This window comes from Xenopus laevis, chromosome 9_10L (assembly GCF_017654675.1).
Source record: "Xenopus laevis strain J_2021 chromosome 9_10L, Xenopus_laevis_v10.1, whole genome shotgun sequence".
In the NCBI taxonomy this organism is placed as follows: Eukaryota; Metazoa; Chordata; class Amphibia; order Anura; family Pipidae; genus Xenopus; species Xenopus laevis.
Window position 1 is genome coordinate 130,142,888 of NC_054387.1, and position 17,337 is coordinate 130,160,224.

Here is a 17,337-nt window from a genome sequence, read left to right on the forward strand (position 1 = left end):
GTTGTGGCCACAAAATTCATATGAATTGTTTAATGAATTTTGTAGTGAGCACAACTTTCACTTCTTTCTGCTATAGTAGTTAATATAGCTCCATGTTGTAGCTCCCACCCTTTCCAAATACAGTCAGGAGATCCCAGTGGTGGCCAATAAAAGGGCAACAGAGGCTGCCATCAGAAATAAAATGGTCCCGTACAATATCATTTTCTGGGCCCATCGCCCCCCTGTAAAAAGGCCACAAAGCTCTAAAACTGTCTACCACATCAAAAGGCAAAATTGGTGGCCAGGAGTTTCCTAACAGATTCTTAAAAAAAACATTGGTGACAAGGGACGCCTACAAGTAAAAATAGGACATTGATGCCAATGGCTCCCTACCTAAATAAAGATCATTAGTAGACAAGGCCCCCTACCTAAATAAAGATCATTAGTGATCAGGGCCCCCTACAAGTAAAAAAAAAACATTGGTGGCCAGGGTCCCCTATCTAAGGTTGAAAAGTTTAAAAAATATATATATGTTGCCTGGGTCACTCTATGACACACTGAACCCCCACCTAACAATGAATTATGCAATAATGGTTTTTTCATGAAGCACATCAAAGTTACTAACAAGGGCAAGCAGAAATGCCTCCGTCATAATGGAATGGACCAAAAGAAATGGAAAACGCTATGGAGCTTTTGGGGACACCTTGAGAAGCTGGATGTTCAATATCTTGGGCTTTTGCACATGTTCTCCTGAGTGTAAAATATATGATTTTGATATCATATTGAGGGTTAATATCTCTTTTTTATGCAACTCATGGCACTGCTGCAACATTGGTGAAGCGAAATGGGTCAAATTCACCCAAGCCTACCCATAGCTACTCCAGTGAACCTGTATCAAACATGGATTCTCCCACTAGTCACCACCAAGCTTTCCTGACCAGTCCATGCTGCACTTCGTCATTTTCTCAGCACCCCCAAAGCTTTGTGCCCCTGAGCATGACTTATGTTCTAGATAGGTAGATGTCACAGCCAGCAGTACATTTAATTAGGTTTGAAATTGGAATGAAATATTACTGCTTATGGTGGTCTATGACCCTGGTCCTAATAAAAGCAGTTTATAATGAGATAACTTGAGTGCTTTCAGCTCTTTTTGTTGCTCATTCAAGTGTGGCCAGAAACTGTCCTTCAAGAAGATCAAGAAAGGTCTTCTTTTATTTCCAGAAGGGAGGCAGGGACAGTCCCCTCATACAAGTTCAAATTACTTTTTCAGAGCTTGAATTGAAGGTTTTGTCTTCAAATCTGCATATTTTTACTGAATATTTTTTATTGAACTTTTGTTTCTGAAAGAAAAGAGTCTTAGAACCCTGTCTATAAGCTAATGATAAGAGAAAACTATTTGATACTTACAGTCATATGCAAAAGTTTGGGAACCCCTTTTAATTCTTTGGAGTTTTGTTTATCATTGGCTGAACTTTCAAAGTAGCAACTTCCTTTTAATATATAACATGCCTTATGGAAACAGTAGTATTTCAGCAGTGACATAAAGTTTATTGGATTAACAGAAAATATGCAATATGCATCATAACAAAATTAGACATAAATTTGGGCACCCAGTAGAGATATTACATCAATACTTAGTTAAGCCTTTTGCAAATGTAACAGCCTCTAGACGCCTCCTATAGCCTTTGATGAGTGTCTGGATTCTGGATGGCGATATTTTTGACCATTCGTCTATAAAAAGTCACTCCAGTTCAGTTAAATTTGATGGCTGCCGAGCATGGACAGTCTGCTTCAAATCATCCCATTTTTAAGTCGGTATTTAAGTCGGGGGGACTGTGATGGCCATTCCAGAATATTCTACTTCTCCCTCTGCCCAATTTTGCACTGCCAGTTTTTCACATTTGATTTAATACCATACAACTGAATACTGCTGCACGAAAAATATTTCTTCAGAAAACACCCCAGTACTCAGAAGTTCCTGGGAAATGAAAGACATATCACTGTTATCTTTTTTGTTGAAAGAGGAATAAATTATTATGCAGGCTGAGAGGGGTTTCTAAAAGTTTTCATATGACTGTAATTCCTACCATTAACTAAACACTTGTAGCTGTAGAATAATTGCATATTTGAAGCACCTGCTGCTCTCCGGGTAGAGCATTGTTATATGTGACTGTTTCACTCTACTGGGCCCCTCAAGACTAATAAAGGTAGGGGTTTGCCCCCAGCATATCAGGATATTTCAGTCTGCTTCTCAAACACTACCCTGGGGCCTACCCTTTGGACTCCATTCAGTCTATAGAGTTTTATTGTAATAGATATTATGTGATTTGCTATATGCCTTCATTCAAACAGCCCCTTCCCTCTGACTTCCATTAAGGTGTCCAGCAAACTCTGTACAGAAGACATTCCAGCCTGGTTATCCCTTCTCCTTACTGAGGCCTCCTACTTCAGGTTCCTACTGAGGCCTCCTACCTTAGGTTCCTACTGAGGCCTCCTGCTAACAGCTGTCCAGCTACATCCAAATTCTTCTTATATTGCATTTCAAAGGGGAAGTACTTTGGGATTCCATTCTTTTTAAAGATGATAGAAAACCCAAAACAGCTCTGGGGGCAAATGAAGATGCATCCCCCTACAGGGTACAGGCCATGCTACAAAGGGGTTATATCAAAGCACTACATCCAGACACACTATTATTAAATGAATACAATAGGTTCCAAAACTTTCCAAGGTAAACTGCCACAAAGCCTAAATGGCTACATTCTGTATACTCCTGTCAAGACGCTATGTTTAACTAATATATCCGGCAATGTGATAAGGCAAAGTCATAAAGCACATTATAAAGTGTTGACATCTCTCTCTGAGACGCAATAGACACCGCGTTTCTTGGTCATAATACCTACTTGTATGTCAACTTGTGACTATCTTCTGCTTCAATATTAAATATTGATATTATTAGGGAAGCTATCTCTTTATAAGATACACAGGTATTTCTTAAGAACACCAGAATCTCGTGGTTACTTATTGTATTCTATACAGGTGAGTCATTTCAAGGCCTGGCTATCTGTCCTCTTGTCACTCTCTCTTTCTCTCTCTCTCTCTCTCTATATATATATATTGTCATGTTACACATACATCATTTGTTTCATGGTTGCTATGAGCACCGGAATGGAAATACCAGAGCATCTCCCTTACAATGGGAATAATGAGTTGCTGCAAATCTACCACACTCCTCCACAGCTGCAACCCAACACATCTATGAAGTCTGAACCAGCACCAAATTTGAATTCTTATTCACTAGTCTTTGTTTCAGCTGAAGCCATAAATCCAATTCTGGAAATGCGGATTTGTCACAGTTTGCTAAATACAAGCTTTGCAAATGAATTACTAAGACAGGCCTCACTAAGTTTGATGACAAACCTGAAAATTACAGAGGCTGGAAATCCACCGTTAAGACCATAATTAGTGGACTAGACATCCCATCTTCAGAAGAATTTGATTTGCTTATCAGGTGGCTTTTGACCTATTTGAATGTTCACTGCTGTCAAGTTCCTCACAGTTTGAAATTACTCAATTATCTTCAAGATGCCATTCCAATTGAGTTCAACTGTCTGCTGACATTCCTGAGGTTGTAAGTTATTGCTATCTCAAGGCAACTTGATGAATTGAAGAAATCCCACTTTCAATGCTTAGAAAGGGAGTCAGAACATATTTACTGTATAAGATAAACATCAATCCCTTTGATGTGTATCTCTTGTATATGGTATACAGCTTTTTCTTCAATTCATTATTTTTCTGATACACAGCAATTTCTCCCTTGAGACTTTCTCTAATAAGAAAAACAGCAATCTCTTTACTTGTGTCTCTCTCTATAAGATACACATCTCTCTCTCCTCTTGTGTCTCTCTTCCCTTTTGTCTCTCTCTCTATAAGATACACATCTCTCTCTCCCCTTGTTTCTCTCTCTATAAGATACACATCTCTCTCTCCCCTTGTTTCTCTCTCTATAAGATACACATCTCTCTCTCCCCTTTTGTCTCTCTCTCTCTCTCTCTATAAGATACACATCTCTCTCTCCCCTTGTGTCTCTCTCTGTAATATACTCATCTCTCTCTCCCCTTGTGTCTCTCTCTCCTCTCGTGTCTTTCTCTCCCCTTGTGGCTCTTTCCCCTTTTGTCTCTCTCTAAATGATACACAGCTCTCTCTCCCTTTGCGTCTCTCTCTATAAGATACACTTCTCTCTTTGCTTGTGTCTCCCTCTATAAGATACACCTCTCTCTCTCTCTCTCCCATTGTGTCTCTCTCTATAAAATCAACGTCTCTCTCCCCTTGTGTCTCTCTCTATAAGATACATATCTCTCTCTACCCCTAGGGCCATCTGTACCCCAGGCCCCTCAATGCAATGTCCCATCTATAGTTACACTACTGGAGTCTCGATACCTAATATCTGTCATTGATCAGGTGCTCACACACAGGGTTTTGGATCAAAGTTAACATTTTTGTAATTATACTCCCATGTTCTTCCATCTTTATGCCCATTTTGACAAAGATGTGAATATGGACACCATTTCCTTCCCTGTTACACCCATGTTTCTTTATAGTTTGCACCTAGAGGTCAAAACATAATTAAATTGGGTTGAAAAAAGACAAAGTCCATCAAGTTCAACCCCTACAAATGAAAACCCAGCATCCATACACACACCCCTCCATACTTTTAATTAAAATTCTATATACCCATATCTATACTAACTATAGAGCTTAGTATCACAATAGCCTTTGATATTATGTCTGTCCAAGAAATCATCCAAGTCCCTCTTATAGTCATTAACTGAATCAGCATCACAACATCACCCGGCAGTGCATTCCACAACCTCACTGTCCTCACTGTGATGAACCCCCTACGTTGCTTCAAATGAAAGTTCTTTTCTTCTAGTCTGAAGGGGAGGCCTCTGGTACGGTGATCCACTTTATGGGTAAAAAGGTCCCCTGCTATTTGTCTATAATGTCCTCTAATGTACTTGTAAAGTCTAATCATGTCCCCTCGCAAGCGCCTTTTTTCCAGAGAAAACAACCCCAACCTTGACAGTCTACCCTCATAATTTAAGTCTTCCCTCCCTCTAACCAGTTTAGTTGCACGTCTCTGCACTCTCTCCAGCTCATTTATATCCCTCTTAATGACTGGAGTCCAAAACTGCCCCCATACTCCAGATGAGGCCTCACCAGGGACCTATAAAGAGGCAGAATTATGTTTCATCCCTTTAGTTAATGCCCTTTTTTATACAAGACAGAACTTTATTTGCTTTAGTAGCCACAGAATGACACTGCCCAGAATTAGACAACTTAAAAACCCTGAGATATTTCTTATTTAAGGATTCATAAAATTCTGTTTGTATTTTGTGTTGGCCCAAATTACCCAATAATGCCTTAATTCTTGGAAACAATGTTGCATTTGGGGAAGAAAACACATTGAATTGTATATTTGAATGAATTATATATATTATATATTAATTTGTATTTTTTCCTTTATCCCACATAAAATCAAATTTTCCCTTGAATGAAAGCTTAGCCTTGAATTTTTCTCTTCCTGAACAGAAACCTGTGATTGGTTGAAAGCTTGAGGCACACAATGCGTTACACTATCGTCTTCTCGTTTGTGTCATTACTCTTGGTACGTTCTTTTTGTTGTTATTGAGATATTGGTGTAAAAATTGCTAATTTGGAAACTGAATTGGAAACAAATTACATTTGAAAAGTACACAACCAGCGTATTATCTTCCAGGTGGAAGGGTGTCCCTCTAAAACATGGGACTGTCTCTTTTTTTTTCACTGGCTCAAAATGTCATCTGTGTCCTGAATTATGGTTGAGATTTTAGATACAGTTGGGCATAAAAATATGTGAAACCTTTAAAATGTTCTATATTTTTATAAGGATCATCATATAATTTGAAGGTGAAATCAGAGTCTGGTGTTTTGAGCCAATGGGGTGACAATCAGGTACTAGTGGCCCTCTTTTATTTAAAAGAAATCAGCAAAGCCTGGTGACACATACAATACATGGCTTGTCTGAGAACCTAAGAAAAAGAGTAATTGATGCTCAAAAGGATGGAAAAGGTTACAAGACTATCTCTAAAGAGTTTGGACTCCACCAATCAAGTCAGACAGACTGTAACTAGTTTTTCTTCATCTACAGAAAAATCAAATGATGTTTTAGGTCACATTCATATAAAAATATAGAAAATTTGAAAGGATTCACAAACTTTCCCTCACGACTACACATGCCCCCCAAAATAGACGTTTTTGGAAAAAAAAGGTTTCAATAAAAATTGTCAATTATATGCTGATGTTAACCCTTTAACAGATTTTAGCTCATGCATCTAACACTGACCTCTGTTTAAACAAACCCCCACTCAGTTAAGATTGAGTTCATTATACAGAGGAAGAGTATTCTGGTTTACTGACATCTTCTCCCCCAGCAATTTCACTAAATAGCCTGGAATTTGGAAAATGAAAGTACTTTCATATTGTGTACTATCTAGCAGAACAAAAATTCCAAAAAAAACGTATTTTTGAATTAAAGCAGTAGATCAACCCAAAAGTGTTCTTGTAACATGAAAGAAAGTGTAAACAACTTCTCATACATTGATCTCTGCCTATTTTCTCCTTTCTATTTCTCTTCTCAGGAGAAGCACTGAAATGTGTGAATTTACAAGCGAATGGAATAAAGATGACACAAGAGTGTGCAAAGGAGGATACCAAATGCTTAACATTAAAATCACCAAAAAGTAAGTGGCACAGTCTCAACCTGAAATTTTCTAGATTCTGTGTGTATATAGGGGTGAGATATTGACCTGATGAATCCCTTGTGTATAGTGCCGACGTATCATTGTTCTTTTACTCAAAACTCTAAAACTGCTTTTGCATCTTCTAAAAATTTTACAATTTTTTTTCTTGAATAGAAAATTTTAAGTTTTGTGCCTCTGACCGAACATGTACGACTATGAAAATAATGTCTTTGCCTTCCGAAAAGATTACGTGCTGCGAAGGAAACATGTGCAATGCTTGGGATGATTCTTCCAATGGAGGTGCCGGGATTTTCTCTTCTCACATGAAGCAATGGCCCTACCAAAACATTTATCCTCTCCTCTCTCCTCCTTTTCCATCTGTCCACTCTCCTATAGACACTAGGGTGTAGCTTGATTCCTAATATCCATTAAATAAAGCACTCAACTGCAGGTTATTTGTGGGTAGAGTTGTATCAAGTACATACACAGTTTGTTTAGTTAAATGGGAAAGAGATAAACTAGGTCCAAGTCATAGTTCTTCTAAGAGTAGACATGTTCAGAAATGGGACAATGTAGAAGATGTCTGTGAAGGTTCTCAATCATCCATGGTATATCTATATTAATAAATCAAATCAACTGGACTTGCTGTATTTTCTTTTTCTTTGAAGAAATTTCGCTAGTCATCCAACTAGCTTTCTTAATTAATTATGAATTGTGAAAGCCAGTGAGATGACTAGCAAAATGTCTTCAAGGAAAAAAAAATGACAGCAAGCCCAGTTGATTTGACTTATTACTATAGATACATGTATAAGATATAAAAATTAATATACACACCACTAAAGGATTTTGGTGGGGCAATGCCCATGAAAACTAATATGAAAGATGAATTGCTGGTAGTAAGGTTTCCACATAAATGTTTCTTCTAGAAATCACACATTATTATCAAACTAACAGTGGTGTCATTGACAACAGTTTTCAGTTATTAAAGGAGGCAGTTGGGAGGACAACCTACTCTCATTTGGTTCTCTCTAATAATTCCACCACCCTCACCAACCCTCATCCAGGACCATTTAGAGTTTTCTCATTCTCTATGTTGGGTCTGTATGGGGGTCAAGCCTACCACATTGGTCCACTTAGGGCCTCCAGGTTTAGCGTTAGTGACCTCATCAGAAACAAATATGACACTTTGGGGCTTATTTATGAATGCCTGGTTGCAAATGCTAAAGGTCTAAGGAGCACAAATCGTAAACCATAGTGCTTTCATGTAAACAGTGGTCCAAAATACAGGTGCTCCATACTTACCATGTAGGTTCGTGTTTGCAGAATCTTGGTTGCAGAACATGACCCAAGACAACAACTGTACCATGGTTAGGGTCCAAATTTTTATTTGATTTTTTCCAAAATAATATATTAGCTGCTACTAAGCAACAGCAGTTAAAATTGTATCCCTTGAGACACATATTCTATGCTTTGTATCTTGCGCCAGATTAAAAATGAGGTTCAAATTATAGAGTAAAATGGTCTTGGATGAAAAGGAACCAAGTGCAAATGGTATGGCAATAAAGGAAAATTTGTGTCCACCACAAAAATGATTAAGTGGGAGTGCAATGAGGCTGTGACCACACAATTCATATGAATTGTTTATGAATTTTGTGGTGAGGCACAACTTTCCCTTCTTTCTGCCATACTAGTTAAAGGGCAACTAAAGTCTAAAATAGAATAATGTTAGAAATGCTGTATTATGTATACTAAATATAAACATGAACTTACTGCACCAGCAGCCTAATAAGACAAATGATTTATGCTTTCAAAGTTGGCGCAGGGGGCTGTCATCTTGTAACTTTGTTAGACATTTCTGCAATATCAAGACTCGCACATGCTCAGTGTTGTCTGGGCTTCAGTTGGGAGGTTAAGCTTAGGGATCGTCATAAATTATCAAAACAGCACAAGTCAAATAATATCTGCCATAGAAGCCAATACAGCATGACTGATTAATAATCATAATATAGAGACTGCACTGCGTCTCTGGATACAAATCTCTACAGGGAATCCAACAATGCTGCTCGAGTTCTGGGAAGTAAGGTGGGGGGCTCCCCCTGCCATTTGAAAGTATGATCGTTTACCTGCACAGCAGTTGGGGACCATCTGACAATTCCTATCCACAGCAGTAAAAGAAGGGGGAATTGCACTGCATACAGTCAGGTTTATGATAAAAACTGTAGACATCTTTTAATTAAAGTATATTGGAGATAGATTTCTTTTTCATTAAAGAAAGTAAAAATGGGATTTTATATTTTTGCCTTTACATGCCTTTTAATACAACTCCATATTGTAGCTCCCACCCTTTCCAAATTCTGATTTGATAACAGTGGTGGCCAATAAAAGGGCAACCAAGCCCACCCTCAGAAATCATGTGGTCCCGTACAACGTAATTTTCTGGGACCCCCCGCCCCAACTGTACAAAGGCCACACAGACATGGGCTCTAAAACAGTAAAAACACTTCTGGACAAAGGATTATTAAGCCTTCCACCACATCAAACAGCATAATTGGTGACCAGGAGATTCCTAACAAGGCTCCCTACAAGTAAAAAAAAAAGTGGCCATGGCCCCTTACCTAAATAAAGATCATTAGTGGTCAGGGCCCACTACAAGTAAAAAAAAAAACATTGATGGCCATGGTCCCCTATCTCTGGTTGAAAAGTGGGGCCCTCTACAATTTAAAATATGTATTCAGTGTAGGGCCCCGTAGGGTTAATTCCCCTATGGCCTGAACCACATGGTGGAAATGCCCTGCCTGTGAGTGACAGGGTTTACCTAAAGTCTTGGGAGGGGCCGGAGTCCTTGTCCTTATGCAGTTTGTCTGGCAGATACCGGAGGGTGTCACAAGGTGTTGCTTCTGCACAACCTTTGTATATATAGGAGAGCCATTTGCTCACAGACATTCCTGCTTTCACTTTCACTGAGAGAGGGTGGACAGAGATTGCTGCAAAGATGTAGAGGCAGGAGCCCTGGATGGCTGGGGTGCGGCAGGAGGGTCTGAAGCTCCTAAATGCAAAACCTGGACTTTTTGTGCTCACTCTGTGGACAGTGCTGGGAGCTATAGTTCAGCTGGAGGATAAAGCAAGTGTGTGCTCAGCTAGGAGAGCTTGGAGCCTCTGAGGATGTCATCACGTGGATGCCTGTTCCAGCTCTGTGTGGGCCCCAGGTGAGTTTGCCTGTGGGAGAGTAGAGGAAAGGACCCAGCTTGTCTCCTGTTGTGATACAGGCTTTGTATGTGCCTGCAACAGGGGAGCATAAACCTTGCCCAGCGGGAAAGGTGTTTGGGCAGGTAGCACTACCTGGGGATGATGGTGCTCTTTGGGGAAAAGGGAATGAGACTCTTTATCTGCCAAAGGAGTAGTGCAGGACTTTACCTGGCAGGGAGGTGCCAGGATAGGACTGTCACAGGTTCCCCAGGGTAATGGGTCATACTATGTGAATGCATATGTTTACTTTGCCTTTAATCTTGCACAAAGTTGATAATGTTATACAGCACTGTGTGTGTATTACTGTTTTCCTAATGTGGCCACCTGCAGGTGTATTCCATTAGGTGAAGGCACTGTCAAGAGAGGTAATTCCCAGTAACATTTCACCTTGCAAAGGGGACTCAGGACTTGCATTGGTAACTGGTAAGACGGTACAACTTTGGCACTAGGAGGGTGGCCAAAAGGGTGTTACAACAGTTTATGTGGGCTCACTATATGACCCTGAAACCCCACCTAACAATGAATTATGCCCTAATGGCTTTTTCATGAAGCACATCAAAGTTATTAACAAGGAAAAGCAGAAATGCCACCATCATCAGGGAATAGGCCAAAAAAATGCAGAAAAGTTATGGAGCTTTTGGAGACACCTTGAGAAGCTGGATGTTTCATTATCTTGGGCTTTTGTACATGTTCTCCTGAGTGTAATATATATGATTTTGACATCTTATTAAAGATAAATATCTCTTGTATGCACCTCATAGCACTGCTTCACCCCAAAGCTACTCCAATGAACCTGTATCAAACGTGGATTCTCCCACAAGTCACCACCAAGCTTTCCTGACCAGTTTCTTTCTCAGCACCCCCAGAGTTTGTGCCCCTGAGCATGACTTATGTTCTAGATAGGTAGATGTAACAGCCAGCAGTACATTTAATTAGGTTTGAAATTGGAATGAAATATTACTGCTTATGGTGGTCTATGACCTTGGTCCTAATAAAAGCAGTTTTTAAGGAGACATATAGAATAAATGAAAAAACCCTAATTTGGTAGGCAATTATAAGTAATATATGATGTTGCTTTTACATGGTGCTAAAAACTAATATCTTTGAAAATAGCCCCTTTATTGGAGCTCCCTATAGATGATCTCTGGTCCCTGTCTGTGTTTCAAATGAGGGGTGGGTGTGTCCTAATGGTCCCTCCCAGTAGCACAGTAGGAGGGGGACAGCCAATCACAGCCCTGCAGTCACACAAGCACAGACAGGCTTCAGTTCCCTATCAGGTCCTGCTAGCTGCTAATTGGTTCCTGTCCTACAGTGCAGTGAGCTGAGAGCCGTCGGGAATTCAGGGAGCAGGAAGTGGAAGAGAAGGGAGGGATTATTAGGGTTTTTGCAGAAATATTCAACAAATCAGCCTGAAACACTACTTTTTTTAAGCACAATTCTTCTATATCTAAATGAGTATAACGCAATGGTACATTCTTATTTTTTACACAAAATGTCTCCTTTAATATGAGATAACTTGAGTGCTCTCAGCTCTTTTTGTTGCTCGTCCAAGTGTGGCCAGAAACTTTCCTCCAAGAAGATCAAGAAAGGTCTTCTTTTATTTCCAGATTGGAAGCAGGGACAGTGCCATTCTACAATACAATACCATAAATTTTTCAGAGGTTGAATTGAAGCTTTCGTCTTCAAATCTAAATATTCTTACAAAGTATTAAACTTTTGTTTCCGAAAGAAAAGCGCCTTAGAACCCTGTCTATAAGCTAATGATAAGAGAAAACGATTTGATATTTACTGTAATCCTTACCATTAACTAAACACTTGTAGCTGTAGAATAATTGAATATTTGAAGCTCCTGCTGCTCTCCAGGTAGAGCATTGTTATATGTGATTGTTTCACTCTACTGGGCCACTCAAGATTAACAGAGGTAGGGTTTGCCCCCAGCATATCAGGATATTTCAGTTTGCTTCTTAAAGACTAAACATTACCCTGGGGCCTACCCTTTGGACTCCATTCAGTCTAGAGAGTTTTATTGTAATAGATATTATGTGATTAGTTACATGCCTTCAATCAGACGGCCCCTCCCCTCTGACTTCCATTAAGGTGTCCATCATACTCTGCACATAAGACATTCCAGCATGGTTATTCCTTCTCCTTACTGAGGCCTCCTACCTCAAGTTTCTACTCAGGCTTCCTACATCAGGTTCCTACTGAGGCCTCCTACCTCAGGTTCCTACTCAGGCCTCCTGCTACTAACGGCTGTCCAGCTACATCCAAATTCTTCTAAGATTGTAGTTGAAGTACTTTGGGATTCGATTCTTTTTGTAGATTATAGAAAACCCAAAACAGCTCTGGGGGCAAATGAAGATGTAAGACCCTACATGGTACAGGCCATGTTACAAAGGGGTTATTTCAAAGCACTACATCCAGACACACTATTATTAAATCACTAAAAAAAGGTTCCAAAACCTTCCAAGGTAAACTGCTGCAAAGCCTAAATGGCTACATTATGTAAACTCCTGTCAAGACACTATGATTAACTAATATATCCGCAATGTGATAAGGAAAAGTCATTAAGCACATATAAAGTGTCTCTCTCTGAGATGCAATAGACATGCGTTTCTTGTTTAACTTTTATGTTAACTTGTGACTTTCTTCTGCTTCAGTGTTAAATATTGACATTATTAGGGAAACATTATCTCTATATAAGATACACAGGTATTTCTTTCTTAAGAACACCAGAATCTCGGTGGTTACTTATTGTATCTTATACAGGCGGTGAGTCATTTCAGGACCTATCTGCCCTCTTGTCTCTCTCTGTAAAATACACTTTCCTTATTTGATATAATCCGTTTCCCTGCCCAACTCTGAAAGCTTTGCCTTGAATTGTTCTCTTCTTGAACAGAAACCTGTGATCGGTTGAAACCTTGATGCACACAATGCGTTACGCCATCATCTTCTTTCTCATTTGTGTCATTACTCTTGGTAAGTTCATTTTGTTTTTATTATTATATTGGTGTAAAAATTTAAACAAATTATATTTTAGCCCAAGTAATTGGTGGGCCCCAAAATAGGGTTGTTACATATTCCCTGTGAGTGACTGAGAGAGATGGGATTTCTATTGGATCCACCTGTTATAGGCTATGGGTTATGAACTCTACCTATGGTGTAGAATCCTGGTAATACGAAAATGAGAGGGTTCATTAGCCTTTATCATGCTCTCACACTTCCCTGGTCAGTAATTTTGGAATGATGTTCTTCATTACATATGCAGTTTCTTTTCCTGAACACATCTGTGTGAGGAACAACAGGAACAGTATTTCAATGAAGACAATAACTTGCAAGAAGGTGCCTCGCTTGGTACATCAAATATTCAAGTCATGTCAAACATCACTGAGTTGCATTTTTCTAGTTAGTAAGAGTTGTAAGAGTTTAGTAGGTCCAAAGAGGACATGGTAAGGTGAAGCTGGGACACTAAGGTAGGCCCGATGCCTTAGAGAAGTTGGGGGTTGAAAGAGCAGCTTTGTGCTACTTTGAGAAGGTATAAGGTGGGGTAGCTGTAGGATTTTTAGGAGGCTAGGACCCAGGAAAATCTTAGTGTAACCCCCTAGAGCAGGGGTCCCCAGCCTTTTTTTCTTGTGAGTCACATTCAAATGTAAAAAGAGTTGGGGAGCAACACAAGCATGAAAAAGTTCCTTGGGTGCCAAATAAGGCACCTCAAGGTGAACTGCTAGCCTATAGGAGGCTCTTTTTGGCAGGACACTTGGTTTTGTACAACCAAAACTTGCCTCTACGCCAAAATTTTTTTTAAAATAAGCACCTGCTTTGAGACCACTGGGAGCAACATCCAAAGGGTTGGTGAGCAACATGTTACTCACGAGCCACTGGTTGTGGATCACTGGTCTGGATTGACCGTAGCTGTTCTTTCAGGGCACAATAGGGGATCAAACATGGTTTCATCTGGGGAACTACCCACAGTAAACCTTCTCAGTGGAGCATAAAGCTGCTCTTTATAACTCACAAATAGGGATGGGCACATTTTTTCGACTTGTTTCACCGTGGAAATGACGCCCTTAGACGTGTATGGAATCGTGCGGCAAAAAAAAAAAAGACGGGTGGCAAAAAATATTCGCCGTACGACAAAAATTTTTGGACACCCATAGACTTTGATGGGTGTTGGTGACATTTTGCGGCAGCGAATTTTTGCCAAAATGAAACGGGTCAAATTCGCCCAAGTCTTCTCACAAAGGTATCAGGCTTACCTTAGAGTCTTGCCTTCAACTTACAGAGGCCTCTTTGACCCTCAGGAACATCCACCCCCAGCACCATGAAGAATCCAAAAAAAGACAAAACTCTGTGACCCCCTTCCCTTATATGGACTAAAAGCCTGGAAGTTTTTTCACTACCCTTGTATCACATCCTTTGCACACCAGTAGCTTTCAAGCAACAGATTGCTTACCACCAATTTTGTTGTACCCAGTGGTCTCAAAGCAGTTTATTTTATTTTAATTTTAAATTCCTTGCTGGGAAGGAAATTCTAGAGGCAAAAAGACACATACAGTATAAATCACCTTCACCAGATTCGGAGTTCAGCTGTGTGTTTTCCTTTTGAGTTATGTGGGTCCCTGGTAGTAGGACTAGCAGTTTATACCTGACTCTACAACAAGCGGATTGGTATAGTTGAGCATTGTCCACATTGTCTTACACTATGGATCACCTTCTTTACCCTGAATACAAGAGTATTTATGGAAACAATGAGCTCTGTGTAAACAACCCCCCACCCATCCCACATATTCCTGTTAGTACATGTTTCCAGGTTTGATAAAGCTTATTGCATAGACACCCCCATCCCTACTCTCTCACTTCTCATACATTCAACTCTGCCTGTTCTCTCATTTCTCTTTTCAGGAGAAGCACTGAAGTGTGTGAATTTACAAGAGAATGGAATAAAGTTGACACAAAGCTGTGTAAAGGAGGATACCAAATGCTTAACACTAAAATCACTAAGAAGTAAGTGGCACAGTTTCAACCTGAAATATTTTGATTAATTGTATGTGTGTATATAGGGGAGAGGCACTTCCTTGTTGGATTCTGTGTGTATAGAGCCTATGGGGATCATGTCATAAAAGGCACTACATTTACCCAGGTTCAGCAGGTGGAATTTACTGTTTACTGGTGAAAAATCAAACAGCTTATTGGTTACTATGGGTTACTGCGCCTGGGCAAAATTATCATTAAACATATCATTGTTCTTCTAGTCAAAACAACTAAAACTGCTTTTGCATCTTGTATCTTATTTTTTTCTTGAATAGAACAATTAAAATATTGTGCCTCTGATTCGACATGCAAGACTGTGAGGTTGACGGCTTTGCCTGGGCAGACAGTTACTTGCTGCGCTGGAGACATGTGCAATGTGTGAAATCGCCCAACTGTGGTACCGGGATTTCCATGTGACTTGCTCTTCTCACACAAAACAATGGTCCCACCCAATTCTTTGCCCTATCTGCTCCTTTGCTTTTTTTTCTTCTCTTGATCCCTAATGTCCATTAAATAAACTACTTAACTGCAGGTTATTTGTGCATAGAGTTGTATTAAGCACCAATATTTTTTGTTTAGTTGACACTAAGCTGAAACAAGTAGAAGATAGACTAGGTCCAAGCCTCAGACCTTCAAAAAGTAGACTCGTTTTGAAATAGGACCATGTATAAGATATGTAACGGGGGTAGGGTTAGTTAAAATTTAACTATGTTAATAAAACACTGTATTGCAGGAATGTGGTGGGAGACAATATGAAAGGTGGATTGCTGGTAGTAAGGTTTTAACCCAAATGTTTCTTCTAGAAATTACACATTTTTTAACAAACTAACAGTTGTAGAATCCACAACAGACATGCAGACTATTTCAGTTATTAAAAGAGGGAGTAACTGACAACCGCCATTTATTTAATTCTACCCAATAATTCCACAACGCTCACCAGCCTTCATTTAGAGGTTCCTGCTTCTCTATGTTGGGACTGTATGAGGGTTAATCCCACCACATGGGTCCACTTAGGCCGTACAGGTTTAGCATTAGTGTCCTCACCAGGAACCAATTTATCAATGCCTGGTTGCAAGTGCTAAAGGTCTAAGGGGTACAAAGGGTAAAGCACGGTGCTTTCATGGATACAGTGCCAAATACAGATGCTCTATGCTTATCAAGTAGGTTCATGTTTACACAATCTTAGTTACAGATCAAGATCCAAGACGGCAACTGCGTGAGGTCTTGGTTATGGTCCGAATTTTAATTATTTTTTAATCTTTTTAATTATTTGCTCCCACCCAAAGAATTAGCAGATTCCATTAAGCTTCTGGTTTCCCATGCCCACGTTTACAAACTTTTGGTAACTTGCATCCTGTACAAAAGTAAAAAGACAACTTGCGTTAACGCCAATGTCCTATTCAAGTGAATAGCGGAATCCTCCCCTGCTGCATTTTCTTTTTGGAACACAAATATCACTACAGCCTAGAGAGGATGGGAATTTTCAAGTGGGTGGTCTCTTTAGAGATGTCTCATAGGATGTGAATGTAGAAGTCTATAGGGCTCATTTACTAATTCCACAAGAGCAATAGCGAGACCTCTCAAAACTGTATGCACAGTTGACATCCCTTGGGACACGATTGCTAAATAACAGCACCCATAGACATTTTTTGTGCTTGACATCTTGTGCCAGATGCAAATTCAATGTACATGGTCTTGAATGCAAGGGAGTCTTCTCATAGGCAAGTGGTAAGTTCAGGGTTCCCAGCATATTGCTTTCATGTCACTCACTTTGGCATGTTAATGATGCGTCAAAGGGTATACTCATGTACTACCCTCAAACACTACTCACAGTACACAGCACTACCAAAGCTGTATTTATAGAAAATACACAACTCTTGTAGTCTTCTGGAGTCCATAGTCTTGCAACCTGTGCTACAGGGTACAAATAACATGGCACTTTAACGCTTTTGTGCACTTTGTCTACAATACTCTGGTTATCTGCTCCTGTGGAATACTGGGACATGTTACTCGACAATGGGCCTATGGTTTGACATATTTAATGAGGACATCTAGAATATCTTTTGTCTGAGATATTTAGAGACCTAAAGTAGCCATAGAAGAAGTCTGTAGCCCTGCTAAACTGCCTGTGCTACAAGGTATAAAGATATAAAGTACAAAATACATGGCATTTTCATCTTTTGTGCACTTTGCACCCGGCCTAGAAATTAAAAAATGGTGCCTTATGTACATATTCTCTACGACTCAACTGAACTGAAGATGATACTGCTGTTAAATGCTTTCAAGATGACTCTCCAATACC

The 17,337-nt window shown here is 39.7% G+C and overlaps 1 protein-coding gene across 3 annotated transcripts; it reads left to right on the top strand.

Moving 5' to 3' along the window:
- The first annotated feature begins 6,670 nt into the window (after positions 1-6,670).
- Positions 6,671-15,566, top strand: LOC108703971 (xenoxin-1-like). 3 transcript variants are annotated; one of them, XM_041577555.1, is made up of 4 exons: positions 6,671-6,758; positions 12,904-12,983; positions 14,907-15,008; positions 15,311-15,566. In XM_041577555.1, the coding sequence occupies exons 2-4, from the start codon at positions 12,929-12,931 to the stop codon at positions 15,415-15,417; spliced, it is 264 nt and encodes an 87-aa protein (XP_041433489.1). In that variant the 5' UTR covers positions 6,671-6,758; positions 12,904-12,928; the 3' UTR covers positions 15,418-15,566. The 3 variants fall into 3 exon arrangements, with proteins under 3 accessions (XP_041433489.1, XP_018095772.1, XP_041433490.1); XM_018240283.2 differs by lacking the exon at positions 6,671-6,758 and adding an exon at positions 9,153-9,964; XM_041577556.1 differs by lacking the exon at positions 6,671-6,758 and adding an exon at positions 11,448-12,776.
- Positions 15,567-17,337: the final 1,771 nt, after the last annotated feature.